This window comes from Oncorhynchus kisutch, linkage group LG18 (genome assembly GCF_002021735.2).
Source record: "Oncorhynchus kisutch isolate 150728-3 linkage group LG18, Okis_V2, whole genome shotgun sequence".
NCBI classification, from domain to species: Eukaryota; Metazoa; Chordata; class Actinopteri; order Salmoniformes; family Salmonidae; genus Oncorhynchus; species Oncorhynchus kisutch.
In genome coordinates this window covers 1,698,631-1,718,013 of record NC_034191.2, presented here as the reverse complement: position 1 = coordinate 1,718,013, position 19,383 = coordinate 1,698,631, and the positions used below count along the sequence as shown (strand labels likewise).

At 43.4% G+C, this 19,383-nt stretch overlaps 1 protein-coding gene across 1 annotated transcript in view; it reads right to left on the bottom strand.

Annotated features, from left to right (window-relative positions):
- Positions 1-19,383, bottom strand: part of LOC109882569 (nectin-1-like) — a 273,874-nt gene that overhangs the window by 80,182 nt on the left and 174,309 nt on the right. The window contains exon 2 of the mRNA XM_031795369.1: positions 4,005-4,376. Coding sequence (XP_031651229.1) covers positions 4,005-4,376 — 372 coding nt within the window. The remainder of the gene's footprint in view (positions 1-4,004; positions 4,377-19,383) is intronic.

Here is a 19,383-nt window from a genome sequence, read left to right as displayed (position 1 = left end):
TCTGTAGTCTCTATCCCTCTGTAGTCTCTCTCTCTGTAGTCTCTATCTCTCTATGTAGAGTCTCCCTCTCTCTCTCTGTAGTCTCTCTCCCTCTCTCTCTCTGTAGTCTCTATCCCTCTGTAGTCTCTCTCTCTGTAGTCTCTATCTCTCTATGTAGAGTCTCCCTCTCTCTCTCTGTAGTCTCTATCTCTCTATGTAGAGTCTCCCTCTCTCTCTCTGTAGTCTCTATCTCTCTATGTAGAGTCTCCCTCTCTCTCTCTGTAGTCTCTATCCCTCTGTAGTCTCTCTCTCTCTCTGTAGTCTCTCTCCCTCTCTCTCTCTGTAGTCTCTATCCCTCTGTAGTCTCTCTCTCTGTAGTCTCTCTCCCTCTCTCTCTCTGTAGTCTCTCTCCCTCTCTCTCTCTGTAGTCTCTCTCCCCTCTCTCTCTCTGTAGTCTCTATCCCTCTGTAGTCTCTCTCTCTGTAGTCTCTCTCCCTCTCTCTCTCTGTAGTCTCTCTCCCTCTCTCTCTCTGTAGTCTCTATCCCTCTGTAGTCTCTCTCTCTGTAGTCTCTCTCCCTCTCTCTCTCTGTAGTCTCTATCCCTCTGTAGTCTCTCTCTCTCTAGTCTCTCTCTCTCTATGTAGAGTCTCCCTCTCTCTCTCTGTAGTCTCTATCCCTCTGTAGTCTCTCTCTCTCTCTGTAGTCTCTCTCCCTCTCTCTCTCTGTAGTCTCTATCCCTCTGTAGTCTCTCTATCTCTCTATGTAGAGTCTCCCTCTCTCTCTCTGTAGTCTCTCTCCCTCTCTCTCTCTGTAGTCTCTATCCCTCTGTAGTCTCTCTCTCTGTAGTCTCTATCTCTCTATGTAGAGTCTCCCTCTCTCTCTCTGTAGTCTCTATCTCTCTATGTAGAGTCTCCCTCTCTCTCTCTGTAGTCTCTATCTCTCTATGTAGAGTCTCCCTCTCTCTCTCTGTAGTCTCTATCCCTCTGTAGTCTCTCTCTCTCTCTGTAGTCTCTCTCCCTCTCTCTCTCTGTAGTCTCTATCCCTCTGTAGTCTCTCTCTCTGTAGTCTCTATCTCTCTATGTAGAGTCTCTCTCTGTAGTCTCTCCCTCTCTAGTCTCTCTCTCTCTATGTAGAGTCTCTCTCTGTAGTCTCTCCCTCTCTAGTCTCTCTCCCTCTCTCTCTCTGTAGTCTCTATCCCTCTGTAGTCTCTCTCTCTAGTCTCTATCCCTCTGTAGTCTCTCTCTCTGTAGTCTCTATCCCTCTGTAGTCTCTCTCTCTCTCTCTAGTCTCTCTCCCTCTCTCTCTCTGTAGTCTCTATCCCTCTGTAGTCTCTCTCTCTAGTCTCTATCCCTCTGTAGTCTCTCTCTCTGTAGTCTCTATCCCTCTGTAGTCTCTCTCTCTCTCTCTAGTCTCTCTCCCTCTCTCTCTCTGTAGTCTCTATCCCTCTGTAGTCTCTCTCTCTAGTCTCTATCCCTCTGTAGTCTCTCTCTCTCTGTAGTCTCTATCCCTCTGTAGTCTCTCTCTCTCTCTCTAGTCTCTCTCCCTCTCTCTCTCTGTAGTCTCTATCCCTCTGTAGTCTCTCTCTCTAGTCTCTATCTCTCTATGTAGAGTCTCTCTCTGTAGTCTCTCCCTCTGTAGTCTCTCTCTCTCTATGTAGAGTCTCCCTCTCTCTCTCTCTAGTCTCTCTCTCTCTATGTAGAGTCTCCCTCTCTCTCTCTCTAGTCTCTCTCTCTCTATGTAGAGTCTCCCTCTCTCTCTCTGTAGTCTCTATCCCTCTGTAGTCTCTATCCCTCTGTAGTCTCTCTCTGTAGTCTCTATCTCTCTATGTAGAGTCTCCCTCTCTCTCTCTGTAGTCTCTATCCCTCTGTAGTCTCTCTCTAGTCTCTCTCTCTCTATGTAGAGTCTCCCTCTCTCTCTCTGTAGTCTCTATCCCTCTGTAGTCTCTCTCTAGTCTCTATCTCTCTATGTAGAGTCTCCCTCTCTCTCTCTGTAGTCTCTATCCCTCTGTAGTCTCTCTCTCTCTAGTCTCTCTCTCTCTATGTAGAGTCTCCCTCTCTCTCTCTGTAGTCTCTATCCCTCTGTAGTCTCTCTCTCTGTAGTCTATCTCTCTATGTAGAGTCTCCCTCTCTCTCTCTGTAGTCTCTCTCTCTCTATGTAGAGTCTCCCTCTCTCTGTCTGTAGTCTCTCTCTCTGTAGTCTCTCCCTCTCTAGTCTCTATCTCTCTATGTAGAGTCTCCCTCTCTCTCTCTGTAGTCTCTCCCTCTGTAGTCTCTCTCTATCTCTCTCTCTATGTAGAGTCTCCCTCTGTAGTCTCTCTCTATCTCTCTCTCTCTGTAGTCTCTATCCCTCTGTAGTCTCTCTCTCTCTCCCTCTGTAGTCTCTATCTCTCTAGTCTCTCTCTCTCTATGTAGAGTCTGCATACTAAATGGGTTTATTGATTTCTCTTTCAGCTGCTTGTATATTTATTTATTTCTACATTCTCCGGTTGCATGAAAGCAATATGTCTGTGTGCTTTTTGACTGAGTGTTCCTTCTGGGGTAATCTATATGAATAGAATATATCACATCTCCAACACCTTCACAGACACACAGGCTGGCTGAGTGACCTGACATGTTTCCCAAGGTTAGAGCCCTGAGTGACCTTATGAATGCACACAACACCATCCACAGTTGAAGGGTCTTTCTTTTTTCAGTAATGTGCTTCCTTACCATCTCTCTTTTCAAATTACAGCCATTATCTCACATTACTGTAACATTTACTTATGACTAGAATGTCCAGTCACACTGTGTTGTGACTAGCAAGTCCTTACCAAACACGGTGAGGTTTATATTGTGTTATCTAGTCCTTACCAAACACGGTGAGGTTTATATTGTGTTATCTAGTCCTTACCAAACACGGTGAGGTTTATATCATTTTAACTAGTCCTTACCAAACACGGTGAGGTTTATATTGTGTTATCTAGTCCTTACCAAAGACAATGGGGTTTATATTGTCTTATCTAGTCCTTACCAAACATGGTGAGGTTTATATCGTTTTAACTAGTCCTTCCTTACCAAACACGGTGAGGTTTATATTGTGTTATCTAGTTCTTACCAAAGACAATGAGGTTTATATTGTGTTATCTAGTCCTTACCAAACACGGTGAGGTTTATATCGTTTTAACTAGTCCTTCCTTACCAAACACGGTGAGGTTTATATTGTGTTATCTAGTCCTTACCAAAGACAATGAGGTTTATGTTGTGTTAACTAGTCCTTACCAAACACAGTGAGGTTTATATTGTCTTATCTAGTCCTTACCAAACACAATGAGGCTTATATTGTGTTAACTAGTCCTTACCAAACACGGTGATGTTTATATCGTTTTAACTAGTCCTTCCTTACCAAACACGGTGAGGTTTATATTGTGTTATCTAGTCCTTACCAAAGACAATGAGGTTTATATTGTGTTATCTAGTCCTTACCAAAGACAATGAGGTTTATATTGTGTTATCTAGTTCTTACCAAAGACAATAAGGTGTATATTGTGTTATCTAGTCCTTACCAAACATGATGAGGTTTATATTGTGTTTACTAGTCCTTCCTTACCAAACACGGTGAGGTTTATATTGTGTTATATAGTCCTTACCAAAGACAGTGAGGTTTATGTTGTGTTAACTAGTCCTTACCAAACATAGTGAGGTTTATATTGTGTTATCTAGTTCTTACCAAACATAGTGAGGTGTATATCATTTTAACTAGTCCTTACCAAACACAGTGAGGTTTATATTGTGTTATCTAGTTCTTACCAAACACGGTGAGGTTTATATTGTGTTATCTAGTTCTTACCAAACACGGTGAGGTTTATATCGTTTTAACTAGTCCTTACCAAACACGGTGAGGTTTATATTGTGTTATCTAGTTCTTACCAAACACAGTGAGGTTTATATTGTGTTATCTAGTTCTTACCAAACACGGTGAGGTTGATATCGTTTTAACTAGTCCTTACCAAACACGGTGAGGTTGATATTGTTTTAACTAGTCCTTACCAAACACGGTGAGGTTGACCATGTTCTCTCGGTTCCCAGCAGGGAAGGTGGTGTACTCGCAGATGTATGCGGCCTCATCAGACAGCCTCAGGTTGGAGAACATGATGGTGGTATCCTCCAGAGACGGGGTGCGGTGGCGGACCGCAGCCTGCTTGAAGGTCACCCTCTCCTTGAAGGGCGGGAGCACGGACACCCCCAGCGACGGGTTGGCGATGGCCACGTTCTGTTTGGTGCCGTTCAGGAACTTCTGCCACGTCACCTGAGAGATCTTGACTGGAGGGTTGGAATTAACGAAGATACAACGCAGCTCCACCTGGGAGCCCACGAAGCCTGACTTAATGGAGTCCATCTGGACACTCTGTCCATCTCCAGCTGAGAGGGTGAGGGGAGGGGGAGGAGAGGGGGAGGAGAGGAGAGAGGGAGAGGAGAGAGGGTGAGAAACAATATAAATATAGATATAATCACAATCTACAGGGAAGCCCGGGCCCAAGCAAAGCATTGCAAGTCAATACGAGATACATGCACAACAAGTCAACAAGTCAATTACAGCCTACTAGGCAATGAATACAGGCACCATCCATCCATCCAACACACACACAAAACACACACACACACACAATTACACTGAAGTCAGTAGAACACCAGGCAGGTAGAAAGCATGTAGAGAACCTGGGACACTGAAGTCAGTAGAATGTAGAGAACCTGGGACACTGAAGTCAGTAGAATGTAGAGAACCTGGGACACTGAAGTCAGTAGAATGTAGAGAACCTGGGACACTGAAGTCAGTAGAATGTAGAGAACCTGGACACTGATGTCAGTAGAATGTAGAGAACCTGGGACACTGAAGTCAGTAGAATGTAGAGAACCTGGGACACTGAAGTCAGTAGAATGTAGAGAACCTGGGACACTGAAGTCAGTAGAATGTAGAGAACCTGGGACACTGAAGTCAGCAGAATGTAGAGAACCTGGGACACTGAAGTCAGTAGAATGTAGAGAACCTGGGACACTGAAGTCAGTAGAATGTAGAGAACCTGGGACACTGAAGTCAGTAGAATGTAGAGAACCTGGGACACTGAAGTCAGTAGAATGTAGAGAACCTGGGACACTGAAGTCAGTAGAATGTAGAGAACCTGGGACACTGAAGTCAGCAGAATGTAGAGAACCTGGGACACTGAAGTCAGTAGAATGTAGAGAACCTGGGACACTGAAGTCAGTAGAATGTAGAGAACCTGGGACACTGAAGTCAGTAGAATGTAGAGAACCTGGGACACTGAAGTCAGTAGAATGTAGAGAACCTGGGACACTGAAGTCAGTAGAATGTAGAGAACCTGGGACACTGAAGTCAGTAGAATGTAGAGAACCTGGGACACTGAAGTCAGTAGAATGTAGAGAACCTGGGACACTGAAGTCAGTAGAATGTAGAGAACCTGGGACACTGAAGTCAGTAGAATGTAGAGAACCTGGGACACTGAAGTCAGTAGAATGTAGAGAACCTGGGACACTGAAGTCAGTAGAATGTAGAGAACCTGGGACACTGAAGTCAGTAGAATGTAGAGAACTTGGGACACTGAAGTCAGTAGAATGTAGAGAACCTGGGACACTGAAGTCAGTAGAATGTAGAGAACCTGGGACACTGAAGTCAGTAGAATGTAGAGAACCTGGGACACTGAAGTCAGTAGAATGTAGAGAACCTGGGACACTGAAGTCAGTATAATGTAGAGAACCTGGGACACTGAAGTCAGTATAATGTAGAGAACCTGGGACACTGAAGTCAGTAGAATGTAGAGAACCTGGGACACTGAAGTCAGTAGAATGTAGAGAACCTGGTACACTGAAGTCAGTAGAATACCAGGCAGGTAGCAGGCATTGGGTATTTATTTTAATTTTTTTACAATTTAACAATGATCAGAAAAATCTGACACAGATAATGCCCCGTTCTTCCTTCCACCTACACAAAACAGCAGGCTACATAGAAGCACATCATACAAAACCCTTCCCTCCCTAACACATGAACACCCCCTCGCTCCCCTCTACCGGTATTAACATCAAAGATTAACAACAACAAAAACGAAACAGAATGACCTTCACATCCAAAACAACTGGAAGTCAGGTAGAGTAAGTCCTCTTTATGGAGAAGTGTTTTTGATGAGATGGGAGGAGGGGGGGGGGGCATTGCATCACTAATGAAGGAAAATAAAGGTCAGGGAGAAAGAGAAGGGAGTAGGGAGTAGGGAGTAGAGAGTGGGGAGTCGGGAGTAGGGAGAAGGGAGTAGAGAGTGGGGAGTAGGGAGTCGGGAGTAGGGAGAGGGGAGTAGGGAGAAGGGAGTAGAGAGTGGGGAGTAGGGAGTCGGGAGTAGGGAGAAGGGAGTAGAGAGTGGGGAGTAGGGAGAAGGGAGTAGAGAGTGGGGAGTAGGGAGTCGGGAGTAGGGAGAAGGGAGTAGAGAGTGGGGAGTAGGGAGTCGGGAGTAGGGAGAAGGGAGTAGAGAGTGGGGAGTAGGGAGTCGGGAGAAGGGAGTAGAGAGTGGGGAGTAGGGAGTCGGGAGTAGGGAGAAGGGAGTAGAGAGTGGGGAGTAGGGAGTCGGGAGTAGGGAGAAGGGAGAGGGGAGTAGGGAGAAGGGAGTAGAGAGTGGGGAGTAGGGAGTCGGGAGTAGGGAGAAGGGAGTAGAGAGTGGGGAGTAGGGAGAAGGGAGTAGAGAGTGGGGAGTAGGGAGAGGGGAGTAGGGAGTGGGGAGTAGGGAGAAGGGAGTAGAGAGTGGGGAGTAGGGAGTCGGGAGAAGGGAGTAGAGAGTGGGGAGTAGGGAGAAGGGAGTAGGGAGAAGGGAGTAGAGAGTGGGGAGTAGGGAGAAGGGAGAAGGGAGTAGGGAGACGGGAGAGGGGAGTGGGGAGTAGGGAGTAGAGAGTGGGAATAGGGAGAAGGGAGAGGGGAGTAGGGAGTGGGGAGTAGGGAGTAGAGAGTAGGGAGTAGGGAGTGGGGAGTAGGGAGAAGGGGGTAGGGAGTGGGGAGTAGGGAGTGGGGAGTAGGGGGAAGGGAGAAGGGAGTAGGGAGAAGGGAGAAGGGAGAAGGGAGTAGGGAGAGGGGGAGTGGGGAGTAGGGAGAAGGAAGTAGGGAGAAGGGAGTAGGGAGAAGCGAGTAGGGAGTAGTGAGAAGGGAGAAGGGAGTAGGGAGTAGGGAGGAGGGAGAGGGGAGTAGGGAGTGGGGAGTAGGGAGAAGCAAGTAGGGAGAAGGGAGTAGGGAGTAGGGAGTGGGGGGTAGGGAGTAGGGAGTAGGGAGAAGGGTGTAGAGAGTGGGGAGTAGGGAGAAGGGAGTAGGGAGTAGGGAGGAGGGAGAGGGGAGTAGGGAGTGGGGAGTAGGGAGAAGCAAGTAGGGAGAAGGGAGTAGGGAGTAGGGTGAAGGGAGTAGGGAGAAGGGAGTAGGGAGAAGGGAGTAGGGAGAAGGGAGTGGGGAGTAGGGAGAAGGAAGTAGGGAGAAGGAGTAGGGAGAAGCGAGTAGGGAGTAGTGAGAAGGGAGTAGGGTGAAGGGAGTAGTGAGAAGGGAGTAGGGAGTAGGGAGAAGGGAGTAGTGAGAAGGGAGTAGGGAGAAGGGAGTAGGGAGAAGGGAGTTGGGAGAGTGAGTAGGGAGTAGGGAGTAGTGAGAAGGGAGTAGGGAGAAGGGAGTTGGGAGAGGGAGTAGGGAGTAGGGAGAAGGGAGTTGGGAGAAGTGAGAAGGGAGTAGGGAGAAGGGAGTTGGAGAGGGAATAGGGAGTGGGGAGAAGGGAGTTGGGAGAAGGGAGTAGGGAGAAGGGAGTAGGGAGAGGGAGTTGGGAGAGGGAGTAGGGAGTAGTGAGAAGGGAGTAGGGAGAAGGGAGTAGGGAGAAGGGAGTTGGGAGAGGGAGTAGGGAGGTAGGGGAGTAGTGAGAAGGGAGTAGGGAGAAGGGAGTAGGGAGAAGGAGTTGGGAGATGGGAGGGAGAAGGTAGTAGGGAGAAGGGAGTAGGGAGAAGGGAGTTGGGAGAAGGGAGAGGGAGAAGGGAGTAGGGAGAAGTGAGTTGGGAGAGGGAGTAGGGAGAAGGGAGTTGGGAGAGGGGAGTAGGGAGAAGGAGCCAAATCCTAGACTTGTTACCCCCCCTCTCCTCTCTTCACACCTCCTCTCTTCACCCTCTCCTCTCTTCACCCCTCCGCTCTTCACCTCCTCTCTTCACCCTCTCCTCTCTTCACCTCCTCTCTTCACTTCACCTCCTCTCTTCACCCTCTCCTCTCCTCACCCCTCCTCTCTTCACCCTCTCCTCTCCTCACCCCTCCTCTCTTCCCCCCTCTCTTCTTCTCTTTTCGCTTCTTCTCTCCTCTCCTCTCCTCTTCTCTCCCCACCCTTTTTCTCTGCTCCCTCCATCCCTTCCACCCATCCACCCCCCATCAAGCCTGTTCTGACTTTAATGAGTTTCAGTCACAAATAGTTCAATGGCTGCCAGGAGCCTCTAGTTCTGTGAAGAGAGCACTCTACTACACAACGTGAGTGTTCAAATTAGCCACATTAAAAAGCAAGCAATTAGTAAGTGGAAAGGGCCATCTCCTCTTTTCACAGGCAGCTTCATGGCTGCCTGTGAGCAGTTCATTAGGAAACTAGAGCATCTCTGGCTGGTATGGTTTTAACCTATCAGGATGGCTATGGGCCTCTCACCGAACCGGGTGGCCGTCTCTCTCTCTCTCCCTCTCACGCTCTCTCTCGCTCTCTCTCTCTGTAGTTTGAATGTGGTCTCTGGCTGAAGGATCAGAATGTGTATTCACTACTCAGTGTCTCCAAAGCTCTCAGATCCTCTACTCCTGGATCTATCCTCTTCTCCTGACTCCTCCTGGATCTATCCTCTCCTCCTGGATCTATCCTCTCCTCCTGGATCTGTCCTCTCCTGCTGGATCTATCCTCTCCTCCTGGATCTATCCTCTCCTCCTGGCTCCTCCTGGATCTATCCTCTCCTCCTGACTCCTCCTGGATCTATCCTCTCCTCCTGACTCCTCCTGGATCTATCCTCTCCTCCTGACTCCTCTTGGATCTATTCTCCTCCTAACTCCTCCTGGATATATCCTCTCCTCCTGACTCCTCCTGGATCTATCCTCTCCTCCTGACTCCTCCTGGATCTATACTCTCCTCCTGACTCCTCCTGGATCTATCCTCTCCTCCTGGATCTATCCTCCCCTCCTGACTCCTCCTGGATCTATCCTCTCCTCCAGACTCCTCCTGGATCTATCCTCTCCTCCTGGCTCCTCCTGGATCTATCCTCCCCTCCTGACTCCTCCTGGATCTATCCTCTCCTCCAGACTCCTCCTGGATCTATCCTCTCCTCCAGACTCCTCCTGGATCTATCCTCTCCTCCTGACTCCTCCTGGATATAACCTCCCCTCCTGGCTCCTCCTGGAACTATCCTCTCCTCCTGGCTCGTCCTGGATATATCCTCTCCTCCTGGCTCTTCCTGGATCTATCCTCTCCTCCTGACTCCTCCTGGAACTATCCTCTCCTCCTGACTCCTCCTGGATATATCCCCCCCTCCTGGCTCCTCCTGGATCTATCCTCTCCTCCTGACTCCTCCTGGATCTATCCTCTCCTCCTGACTCCTCCTGGATATAACCTCCCCTCCTGGCTCCTCCTGGAACTATCCTCTCCTCCTGGCTCGTCCTGGATATATCCTCTCCTCCTGGCTCTTCCTGGATCTATCCTCTCCTCCTGACTCCTCCTGGAATTATCCTCTCCTCCTGACTCCTCCTGGATATATCCCCCCCTCCTGGCTCCTCCTGGATCTATCCTCTCCTCCTGACTCCTCCTGGATCTATCCTCTCCTCCTGACTCCTCCTGGATCTATGCTCTCTTCCTGACTCCTCCTGGATCTATCCTCTCCTCCTGGCTCCTCCTGACTCCTCCTAGATTTATCCTCTCCTCCTGGCTCCTCCTGACTCCTCCTGGATCTATCCTCTCCTCCTGACTCCTCCTGGATCTATGCTCTCTTCCTGACTCCTCCTGGATCTATCCTCTCCTCCTGGCTCCTCCTGACTCCTCCTGGATCTATCCTCTCCTCCTGGCTCCTCCTGGATCTATCCTCTACTCCTGGATCTATCCTCTCCTCCTGGCTCCTCCTGGATCTATCCTCTACTCCTGGATCTATCCTCTCCTCCTGGATCTATCCTCTACTCCTGGATCTATCCTCTCCTCCTGGCTCCTCCTGACTCCTCCTGGATCTATCCTCTCCTCCTGGCTCCTCCTGGATATATCCTCTCCTCCTGGCTCCTCCTGACTCCATCTGTGAACATACCGATTACCCCTCGCCTCATTGCTGTGATGTATTGTTAAGGAGTTACAGAGCGTGTGTGTGATGCCTGAATGTGTGTGTGTGTGTAGGTAAGTGCTTGTGTGTGTGTGTGTGTGTGTTTTATTATATTTACAACCCACCAGAACTGTAATTAATACCCAGCAGTGAGGAGTGAACCCGCAGGAAGAACAAAAAAAAGAATTTCCACTTGTTAATAAAATCAGACTCATACAACTGCAGTACTCAGGGTGAAACAGGCACACTCACCCAGCCGGATGACAGAGAGAGAGGGAGAGAGAGAGGGAGGAAGAGGAGGAGAGAGGTGATGCTGGAGAGAGAGGAACGAGAGGATATGTTTGTATGTGTGTCCTGATGGTGACTAAACTCAGCTCCAACAGCCTTGAAGTTGAAGGACAAAGCAGTCACAAAACAGAGAGACAGTCAAGAGCTTGGTTCAGACCTTGGATTCGTGGCCTTGAGCATTCAACAATATAGATTTAAGGAAAGAAAAACACCTTTAAGATTGCAGAACAGAATTGCAGCATAGCGCTCTTAAATATCCATATACATCAGCTGTGTTATGTTCATGTTTTGAGAGGTAGATATTGTCTAGATATTGTCTAGATATTGTCTAGATATTGTCTAGATATTGTCTAGATATTGTCTAGATATTGTATGCACAGTGAATTCGGGAAGAATTCAGACCCCTTGAGTTTTTCCACATTTTGTTACGTTACAGACTTATTCTAAAATAGATTAAATCGTTTTTTTTTTACCTGATCTGTCTACATACAATACCCCATAATGACATCCAAATACCCCATAATGACATCCAAATACCCCATAATGACATCACAATACCACATCATGACATCCCATAATGACATCACAATACCCCCTAATGACAAAGAAAAAACTGTATTCAGACCCTTTCCTCAGTACTTTTTTGAAGCACAATTGGCAGCAATTACAGCATTGAGTCTCCTTGGGTATGACGCTACAAGCTTGGCACACCTGTATTTGGGGAGTTTCTCCCATTCTTCTCTGCATATCCTGTATATAGTTTAGTTACAAACTTGTACCCCCACACATTTAATATGTTATCCTGTATATAGTCTCATTCCTAACTTGTACCCCCTGTATATAGTCTCATTACTGACCTGTACCCCTGTATATAGTCTCATTACTAACCTGTAACCCTGTATATAGTCTCATTACTAACCTGTACCCCCTGTATATAGTCACATTACCAACCTGTACCCCCACACATTGACTATGTTCTCCTGCATATAGTCTCATTACTAACCTGTACCGCCTGTGTATAGTCTCATTACTAACCTGTACCCCCTGTATATAGTCTCATTACTAATCTGTACCCCCTGTATATAGTCTCATTACTAACCTGTAACCCTGTATATAGTCTCATTACTAACCTCTACCCCCTGTATACAGTCTCATTACTAACCTGTACCCCCTGTATATAGTCTCATTACTAACCTGTACCCCCTGTATATAGTCTCATTACTGACCTGTACCCCTGTATATATTCTCATTACTAACCTGTACCCCCGCACATTGACTATGTTCTCCTGTATATAGTCTCATTACTAACCTGTACCCCCTGTATATAGTCTCATTACTAACCTGTACCCCTGTATATAGTCTCATTACTAACCTGTACCCCCGCACATTGACTATGTTCTCCTGTATATAGTCTCATTACTGACCTGTACCCTGTATATAGTCTCATTACTAACCTGTACCCTTGCATATAGTCTCATTACTAACCTGTACCCCCTGTATATAGTCTCATTACTAACCTGTACCCCTGTATATAGTCTCATTACTAACCTGTACCCCTGTATATAGTCTCATTACTAACCTGTACCCTTGTATATAGTCTCATTACTAACCTGTACCCTTGTATATAGTCTCATTAGTAACCTGTACCCCCTGTATATAGTCTCATTACTAACCTGTACCCCCTGTATATAGTCTCATTACTAACCTGTACCCCCTGTATATAGTCGCATTACTAACCTGTACCCCTGTATATAGTCTCATTACTAACCTGTACCCTTGTATATAGTCTCATTACTAACATGTACCCATGTATATAGTCTCATTACTAACCTGTACCCCTGTATATAGTCTCATTACTAACCTGTACCCCCTGTATATAGTCTCATTACTAACCTGTACCCCCTGTATATAGTCTCATTACTAACCTGTACCCTTGTATATAGTCTCATTACTAACCTGTACCCTGTATATGGTCTCATTACTAACCTGTACCCCCTGTATATAGTCTCATTACTAACCTGTACCCCCTGTATATAGTCTCATTACTAACCTGTACCCCTGTATATAGTCTCATTACTAACCTGTACCCCTGTATATAGTTTCATTACTAACCTGTACCCTTGTATATAGTCTCATTACTAACCTGTACCCCTGTATATAGTCTCATTACTAACCTGTACCCTTGTATATAGTCTCATTACTAACCTGTACCCCCTGTATATAGTCTCATTACTAACCTGTACCCCCCTGTATATAGTCTCATTACTAACCTGTACCCCCTGTATATAGTCTCATTACTAACCTGTACCCCCTGTATATAGTCTCATTACTAACCTGTACCCCCTGTATATAGTCTCATTACTAACCTGCACCCCCTGTATATAGTCTCATTACTAACCTGTACCCTTGTATATAGTCTCATTACTAACCTGTACCCCTGTATATAGTCTCATTACTAACCTGTACCCCCTGTATATAGTCTCATTACTAACCTGTACCCCCTGTATATAGTCTCATTACTAACCTGTACCTCTGTATATAGTCTCATTACTAACCTGTACCCCCTGTATATAGTCTCATTACTAACCTGTACCCCCTGTATATAGTCTCATTACTAACCTGTACCCCCTGTATATAGTCTCATTACTAACCTGTACCCCCTGTATATAGTCTCATTACTAACCTGTGCCCCCTGTATATAGTCTCATTACTAACCTGTACCCTTGTATATAGTCTCATTACTAACCTGTACCCCCTGTATATAGTCTCATTACTAACCTGTACCCCTGTATATAGTCTCATTACTAACCTGTACCCCTGTATATAGTCTCATTACTAACCTGTACCCCTGTATATAGTCTCATTACTAACCTGTACCCCTGTATATAGTCTCATTACTAACCTGTACCCTTGTATATAGTCTCATTACTAACCTGTACCCCTGTATATAGTCTCATTACTAACCTGTACCCCTGTATATAGTCTCATTACTAACCGTACCCCCTGTATATAGTCTCATTACTAACCTGTACCCCCTGTATATAGTCTCATTACTAACCTGTGCCCCCTGTATATAGTCTCATTACTAACCTGTTACCCTTGTATATAGTCTCATTACTAACCTGTACCCCCTGTATATAGTCTCATTACTAACCTGTACCCCTGTATATAGTCTCATTACTAACCTGTACCCCTGTATATAGTCTCATTACTAACCTGTACCCCCTGTATATAGTCTCATTACTAACCTGTACCCCTGTATATAGTCTCATTACTAACCTGTACCCTTGTATATAGTCTCATTACTAACCTGTACCCCCTGTATATAGTCTCATTACTAACCTGTACCCCTGTATATAGTCTCATTACTAACCTGTACCCCTGTATATAGTCTCATTACTGACCTGTACCCTTGTATACAGTCTCATTACTAACCTGTACCCCCTGTATATAGTCTCATTACTAACCTGTACCCCCTGTATATAGTCTCATTACTGACCTGTACCCTTGTATATAGTCTCATTACTGACCTGTACCCTTGTATATAGTCTCATTACTAACCTGTACCCCTGTATATAGTCTCATTATTAACCTGTACCCTTGTATATAGTCTCATTCCACCGCTTGAGCTGTGATTGCGAATAGTTATGTGTTGCCAAATCCTAACCAGCATTGGCTACACGGCTGGAAATGGTTAAACTCTGAGACTAATGATCCCTACAGAATAAGAGCAAATCTTAGATACGAAGTACTAATCTGCAGCTAGAAATGGACAAGAATACTGACAACCGCCGAAACATCTATCTATGAGAACATTTCTGAATGGTACTCTGAAGTATCCATTCTAACCACGACAGACTTTGATCTTCAGGGAAACAGAAAGAAAAAGAGAGAGACTCAGATGAAATCTCCAGCAGACAGACCAGATTCCAACAGAGAAGACAACAATGACATACACAGTAAATATGTACTTGCAATTATTCTCGAATGAACGGCCATTCACGTGTGAAGGATTAGCATTTCAATGTATGTGATTATATTGTAATGAACCCATGAATCAATGTTGTCTTTCCCGCTCTCTCAGTCCACCCCTTCTTCCCTTTGTCCACCAAGCCATCATATCGGTTTAGCCCACTAGGGGATATTACCTATCATTGTTAGTAACATATATCTACTGTTGGTTTGTTTATGCATTTTTGTGATTATTTAGTTAGTTAGTAAATAAATGATTAAGCCAATTGGTGTATGGATGATTTATAGTGAAGGCTGGGTTTGTGCAGATAACCAACAATTTAGGTTCAGATGAGACTGAAGTGAGGTAAAGAATAACTCATTAATAGAAGACTAATTGATCAGATGTTAGAATATCTGAAGAGTTATATTCAGAAAGTTATAACTTTGTAATCTGTAGATTTTCGGGTGCCCCGACTTCCTAGTTAATTACATTTACATGATTAGTTTAATCACATAATACTTATTACAGAGAATTGATTTGATAAAATAACAGTCTTCACCTTAATGATGCCAAAGACACAAAACTCAGTTTGAACAGGTGGCCAGGTCCAGGAAGATTCATGGTGGTTCCAAACTTCTCCCATTTAAGAATGATGGAGGCCACTGTGTTCTTGGGGACCTTCAATGCTGCAGAAATGTTTTGGTACCCTTCCCCAGATCTGTACCTCGACACAATCCTGTCTCTGAGCTCTACTGACAATTCCTTCGACCTCATGGCTTGGTTTTTGCTCTGACATGCACTGTCAACTGTGGTACCTTTATATAGACAGGTGTGTGCCTTTCCAAATCATGTTCAATCAATTGAATTTACCACAGGTGGACTCCAATCAAGTCGAAGAAACATCTCAAGGATGATTAATGGAAACAAGATGCACCTGAGTTCAATTTTGAGTCTCATAGCAAAGGGTCTGAATACTTATGTAAATAAGGTATTTCTGTTTATGATTTATTTGATACATTTGCAAAACATTTATGTAAAACAGGTTTTTCTTCGTCATTATGGGGTATCGAGGTTGTTGAGGATGTTTTTGTTGTTCTTTTTATACGTTGTAGAATAAGGCTGTAGCATAACATAATGTGGAAAAAGGGTTTGAATACTTTCCGAATGCACTGCATATTATCTAGATATTGTCTATATATGCATCAAAATTCACCTGTGTTTAATATGTCTTTTTATGTTCACATTCAAGTACAGTATTTTACCTTGCGACAGGCGGATAGATCAACCAAGCAGGAATATACAAATAAAGTGGCAACCTTTTTACGGGGCTGACTGAGTGAGAACACATCAACTTTCATTTTCTCCTAGACCACGGTCAAGCAGACATTCCCCTCAGAGATTTACAATCACTTGAGGGACTGTTGAGATGACAGATTGATTGACTAATGCAGTCTGACACCTCTTCTCCTCTCCATCTCTCCCTCTCTCCCTCATCCCCTCTAACTTTACAACACCTGTGTCCCAGTGTTGTCTTCTCTGGACAGGTCTGTATTACAGCATTGGATCATAAGGGTATGATGCTTTCTGAAAACATCCAATGCGATTTAGATGGTGTGCCAACAGCAGTTAGAATTATATCTAAAGATGAGAGGGTAGAGCAGAGACAGAAGTCCTTAATATATAGAGCTAGCTGTAGATCTGGCTCTAACCCACTTTAAAAATACTGACAGAGAGAGGCTGGGTTTAGGTGGTGCTATTCTATGCTAGTGTCACCCCCCTCCTCCTCCTCCTCCTGCCCTTCCTCCTCTTCTCCTCCTCCTCCCCTCTACCCTCTCAGACTCTCTGCACATAAACACCGGCCCACGCGGATGCCGACCAGGGGGAATTGTGGGTAATTACAGTGGCGCAGCCCCCAAAACCCTGTCTGAAGTACTAGGGGCCTCATGGGAAACCCCCAGATCCAATCAAGGACCAGAGGGCCCCTGGCAGAGAGAGAGAGAGAGAGAGAGAGAGAGAGAGAGAGAGAGAGAGAGAGAGAGAGGTTCCTGGAACAGAACAGGTCTGAGCGTGTATGGAACATACTGATGGGAAAACAATCCCACCCCCCCTCTCTATTTCTCTTTCTCTCTTTATTTCACAAATTCATCTGTTTTTAATCTTTCAACCACAACATGTTGGATAAAACTATTTGACAAATACTTTGCTCTGCTGTAATAAATCCTTTACACATTCTTTTATTCGTTTTAACTGGTTTTGCTTATCATTTATTTGGTGTTGTTTACAACAAATTGCCTGAAATGTATTTTTCTAATGAAATAAAATTGCAATTATAATCATTATTAGCATTCTGATTGTTATTATGATGATTATGGTTATTATTATGATTATTATGATTATTCATATTATTCATATTATTATTATTATTATTCATATTATTCATATTATTATTATTATTATTATTATTCATATTATTCATATTATTATTATTATTATTATTATTATTCATATTATTCATATTATTATTATTATTCATATTATTCATATTATTATTATTATTCATATTATTCATATTATTATTATTATTATTATTATTCATATTATTATTATTCATATTATTATTATTATTATTATTATTAGTAGTAGTAGTAGTAGTAGTAGTAGTAGTAGTAGTAGTAGTAGTAGTAGTAGTATAAGTAAAGGCATTATCAAAAGTCTAACTTAGTATAGCAGCCTTGTAGAACCACAATGTCATTATCATTAGTAGACTTAGTATAGAACCACCATGTCAGTATCATTAGTAGACTTAGTATAGAACCACCATGTCATTATCATTAGAGACTTAGTATAGAACCACCATGTCAGTATCATTAGAGACTTAGTATAGAACCACCATGTCATTATCATTAGTAGACTTAGTATAGAACCGCCATGTCATTATCATTAGTAGACTTAGTATAGAACCACCATGTCATTATCATTAGTAGACTTAGTATAGAACCACCATGTCATTATCATTAGTAGACTTAGTATAGAACCGCCATGTCATTATCATTAGTAGACTTAGTATAGAACCACCATGTCAGTATCATTAGTAGACTTAGTATAGAACCACCATGTCAGTATCATTAGTAGACTTAGTATAGAACCACCATGTCATTATCATTAGTAGACTTAGTATAGAACCACCATGTCATTATCATTAGTAGACTTAGTATAGAACCACCATGTCATTATCATTAGTAGACTTAGTATAGAACCACCATGTCATTATCATTAGTATACTTAGTATAGAACCACCATGTCAGTATCATTAGTAGACTTAGTATAGAACCACAATGTCAGTATCATTAGTAGACTTAGTATAGAACCGCCATGTCATTATCATTAGTAGACTTAGTATAGAACCACCATGTCAGTATCATTAGTAGACTTAGTATAGAACCACCATGTCAGTATCATTAGTAGACTTAGTATAGAACCACCATGTCATTATCATTAGTAGACTTAGTATAGAACCACCATGTCATTATCATTAGTAGACTTAGTATAGAACCACCATGTCATTATCATTAGTAGACTTAGTATAGAACCACCATGTCATTATCATTAGTAGACTTAGTATAGAACCACCATGTCAGTATCATTAGTAGACTTAGTATAGAACCACAATGTCAGTATCATTAGTAGACTTAGTATAGAACCACCGTGTCATTATCATTAGTAGACTTAGTATAGAACCACCATGTCATTATCATTAGTAGACTTAGTATAGAACCACCATGTCATTATCATTAGTAGACTTAGTATAGAACCACCATGCCATTATCATTAGTAGACTTAGTATAGAACCACCGTGTCATTATCATTAGTAGACTTAGTATAGAACCACCATGTCATTATCATTAGTAGACTTAGTATAGAACCACCATGTCATTATCATTAGTAGACTTAGTATAGAACCACCATGTCATTATAATTAGTAGACTTTGTATAGAACCACCATGTCATTATCATTAGTAGACTTAGTATAGAACCACCATGTCATTATCATTAGTAGACTTAGTATAGAACCACCATGTCATTATCATTAGTATACTTAGTATAGAACCACCATGTCATTATGTCAGTATCATTAGTAGACTTAGTATAGAACCACCATGTCATTATCATTAGTATACTTAGTATAGAACCACCGTGTCATTATCATTAGTAGACTTAGTATAGAACCACCATGTCATTATCATTAGTAGACTTGGTATAGAACCACCATGTCATTATCATTAGTATACTTAGTATAGAACCACCATGTCATTATCATTAGTAGACTTAGTATAGAACCACCATGTCATTATCATTAGTATACTTAGTATAGAACCACCATGTCATTATCATTAGTAGACTTAGTATAGAACCACCATGTCATTATCATTAGTAGACTTAGTATAGAGCCACCATGTCATTATCATTAGTAGACTTAGTATAGAACCACCATGTCATTATCATTAGTAGACTTAGTATAGAACCACCATGTCATTATCATTAGTAGACTTAGTATAGAACCACCATGTCATTATCATTAGTAGACTTAGTATAGAACCACCATGTCATTATCATTAGTAGACTTAGTATAGAACCACCATGTCAGTATCATTAGTAGACTTAGTATAGAACCACCATGTCATTATCATTAGTAGACTTGGTATAGAACCACCATGTCATTATCAGTAGTAGACTTGGTATAGAACCACCATGTCATTATCATTAGTAGACTTAGTATAGAACCACCATGTCATTATCATTAGTAGACTTAGTATAGAACCACCATGTCATTATCATTAGTATACTTAGTAT